This window comes from Pelmatolapia mariae, linkage group LG14 (assembly GCF_036321145.2).
Source record: "Pelmatolapia mariae isolate MD_Pm_ZW linkage group LG14, Pm_UMD_F_2, whole genome shotgun sequence".
NCBI classification, from domain to species: Eukaryota; Metazoa; Chordata; class Actinopteri; order Cichliformes; family Cichlidae; genus Pelmatolapia; species Pelmatolapia mariae.
Genome location: NC_086239.1, coordinates 29,242,358 through 29,245,724, shown reverse-complemented (window position 1 = coordinate 29,245,724; position 3,367 = coordinate 29,242,358). Strand labels below are relative to the sequence as shown.

The window sequence follows — 3,367 nt, the reverse complement described above, 5'->3', positions numbered from 1 at the left end:
ACCGTACAAAGACAGACTCGACGAAAAGGCAAAGAAAAGGTACGAGGAAATAATCAAAGGAGTGAAAGGGTCAGACCCTTACGAGCACACAGAGTGGACAAAAGACGTCAGCGTGCTGCCCAACTTTCACCACGCTCATATTTATAATTTTATAGTTCTTGGAGTGAGTGCATACACTCATGAAGTTTAGTAGCTTCTGGTCACTGCAACAAGCCCAGGTACAGTTTACCGACGGATGGGTACAGGACCTTGAAATGCACTGTGTAGAACGAAAGACCATCGTACAAACAAAGGTAAGTTTACTAGTCTCACAAATCGTCTTCATAAATACACATTAGTTAACCGTTTATTAATAGGACCTTTGAGCTCAACGGTAATTAATTAATAGTGGAAATAATTTCTGGTACGCATTACAGAAATGTAGCAGTGACAATAATATTGTGTGCTGTAATCGTACTGGGCAATTAGTGATACAAAACAACTGTTTTTATCCCTTGAATAAACGTATATGATTTTGTCAATGTACCATGGTAATAACAGAAGCAAAACGCAATATTGTGTCAGGACAATTCACTGTTTATGCACAATAAATAAAGGAGCATAGCGCGACAATTTCTGTTCAGCGCCAGACTTGCTTGTAACCTATATCACCAATTATGTTATGAAAAATGACGTATTAACTACTACAAAACACTGACCTTTGTGGGAATGCTTGGAGCAGACTAACATGTGAGCTGGAGTGTTCTGGGACGTTATATTTGGTATATCCAGGCCATCCGTCGGCTCTTTGTTACTTCGGAAACATGGCTTAAACAATTCCTCTTCCACGACGTAATCCGATAAAAAAAAAACGATCTCTTTACCCGTCGGCTTCCCGTGGCTGTCATGCCACCGGCTATTGCAGTTAATAATACAACAGCTTCTTGCCATTTTTCGTGTTTCTTTTTATCGCTGTGTAACTGATTTCAATTGAAAGCGTGCGTGCGCTAGTACCTCTTGCCACCAGTTCCCAGAATCCTTTGCGGTTTTAGCCCTGAATGACGTCACATTTTCAATCTCTATAGAGACGGTACTAGACTTAACAATAAGCAAACTGTTTATTTTTGGCTGCACAGTTATGCCCCAAAAAATTCATAGGGTGACTAATAATAGCTAAGAAAAATAAACTGTAAAAGACAAAAGACTAGGTAAACTGAACATGAAAACCTGAAACCTGGAACAAGAAACTGGAGACCTGAAATCTGAAAGGAGGTAAACTGCACGAGGTAGAAGAACTACCAAAATGAAATAGAAAACATAACATGAAGACAGACAGCATGGGTCAGCAACAGAGACAACTGGGACAACCTAAATGAACAAGTAACTAAGAACTGGAAATACAAATGATCAGTAACAAAGTCAAAAAACATTCACGCTGGCTCACTGACCCAGCATAATGACTACTTACAATTTTAAATCCTGTGGAACCCATAAATGTGCACTTTTTTCGCATGACTGTAGTTTTATGTTTTAGGCCCATGTACATACAGGCAGAAATTAGTTTAAATACCAATGTTGAATCGCAGGCTATATGTTACTTGTTCCTATATAGTTTAATAATTAAGAAAAGCAAATTAGGATGAGGAAGTGCAGTGTGATGATTAAATCTCAACATGCAACAACTTTTTCAGAACTTTAATGTAGGGTTTACTGTAGATTCTCATGAGTTCACCGTCAATAGGGTGGAACCATTGAGGGAGATTGTTGCTAAGGGATGATGACAACATGTGACCAATTCAGTTTCATATGATCTTTAAATTAATGTTCCACAGTCACCTCACAGAGCACTGTACAGAGCTCAGCAGAAGACATTTGTCTCTGAAAAAGAATAAAAGTTTTCTTCACTGGATTAAATTTTTGTTTGAGTGGTTAGACTAAATATTTAATAATTACACTCTGGTGGACTATTAGAAGTTGTTCAAACACTTCTGTGAGTTCTCTATGGCAGGTAACAACACACTAATTTGTGCTTTTTTGGAACGACCATTGACTGACCGGATCATTACTGTGCAAATCCTGGTGATAATCTTTCTTTGTATCAACATGTTGCTCATTGTGACCTTTTTTAAAAAGGAATGTTTTTACACATCTGCTCGCTACATTTTATTTTTTGTCACATTACTGTCAGACAGCTTGTTGTTACTCATGAGTGATATCCTACTTATCTTAAGCACTTTCAGATGTTCAATGCAAGTTTGGTTGTGTATAATTATCTGTCTTTTTGTGCTTGTGTATTCTATTGTCACACCAGTAACTCTAACAACAATGACTCTGGAGCGCTATGTGGCCATTTGTATGCCTCTTCGTCATGGACAGACGTGCTCCACACGCAACACTATGTACTGTATCCTGATCATTCATGGCCTCAGCTCTGGGCCATGCATTGTTGTTATTGCCACGTTTTTTTCTACTGCTTCACTTAGTTTCTACAAACAATATGCAATTTGCTCTGTGGAGATGTTTATGCTTTATAGATGGCAGGATCATGTTCGCTCAGCTGTAAATCAGTTTTATTTCTTGATCATGGGCATCACTATTATTTTCTCCTATGCTGAAATAATGAAAGTGGCCAAAGCTGCATCAGGAGAGAATAAGAAGTCAACACAAAAAGGACTGAGAACAGTGATCCTTCATGCTTTCCAGCTGCTCCTCTGTCTCTTTCAGCTGTGGAGTCCATTCATAGAAACTGCAGTCTTTCAGATTGATTTGAATTTATTTCGAAATTTCAGATACTTTAACTATGTATTATTTAATATTGTTCCAAGGTGTCTAAGTCCTCTCATTTATGGCCTCAGGGATGAAAAATTCTTTCTTGTACTCAAAAATCTTTTGCCTGCTTCTTCCAATTCAAAATAAACTTAATTTTTCACAGTACATCAACAATATTCATAATGCTGAAATTCATCTTTAAGAAACATAGAAAATAACTAGTTGTGTGTACAAGAATAACTCTGACTGTATTGACAAGCAAGTAATGATTAACTTTCCACCACTCGAAGAAGGAAAAAAAAATGTGGTTTTCACTTCCCGTCTGTTGTGTGGCCGCTGTGGTTATGTGCATCACTGGTCAAACGTGAGGTCCTTCATCAGCTATAGCCTGTGTGAGGTGCTTGTCCAGTATGACATTCCTCCTCAGGGAATAAACTTTGCCATGCTTCTTCTCTTTTGTCTTTGTGTCTTTGTTACTGTGACAGTCCGGGTCAATTCTGACACCATGCAGTATAACTGAGCAGTGATTCATTGTGGGGTCTTTACCAAACAATATAAATCACCTTGAGGTGACTGCTGTAATTTGTTGTGATTTGATGCTGTATAAATATAAACTGAA

General features: G+C 38.0%; 1 protein-coding gene across 1 annotated transcript; it reads left to right on the top strand.

Annotated features, from left to right (window-relative positions):
- Positions 1-1,980: 1,980 nt before the first annotated feature.
- On the top strand, positions 1,981-2,895 carry LOC134640660 (odorant receptor 131-2-like). Its single transcript, XM_063492566.1, has one exon. The coding sequence runs from the start codon at positions 1,981-1,983 to the stop codon at positions 2,893-2,895; it is 915 nt and encodes a 304-aa protein (XP_063348636.1).
- The last annotated feature ends 472 nt before the right edge of the window (positions 2,896-3,367 follow it).

Excerpts from the sequence above, each read along its gene's own strand:
- LOC134640660 (XM_063492566.1), top strand. The coding sequence starts at position 1,981 with ATGGCAGGTAACAACACACTAATTTGTGCTTTTTTGGAACGACCATTG.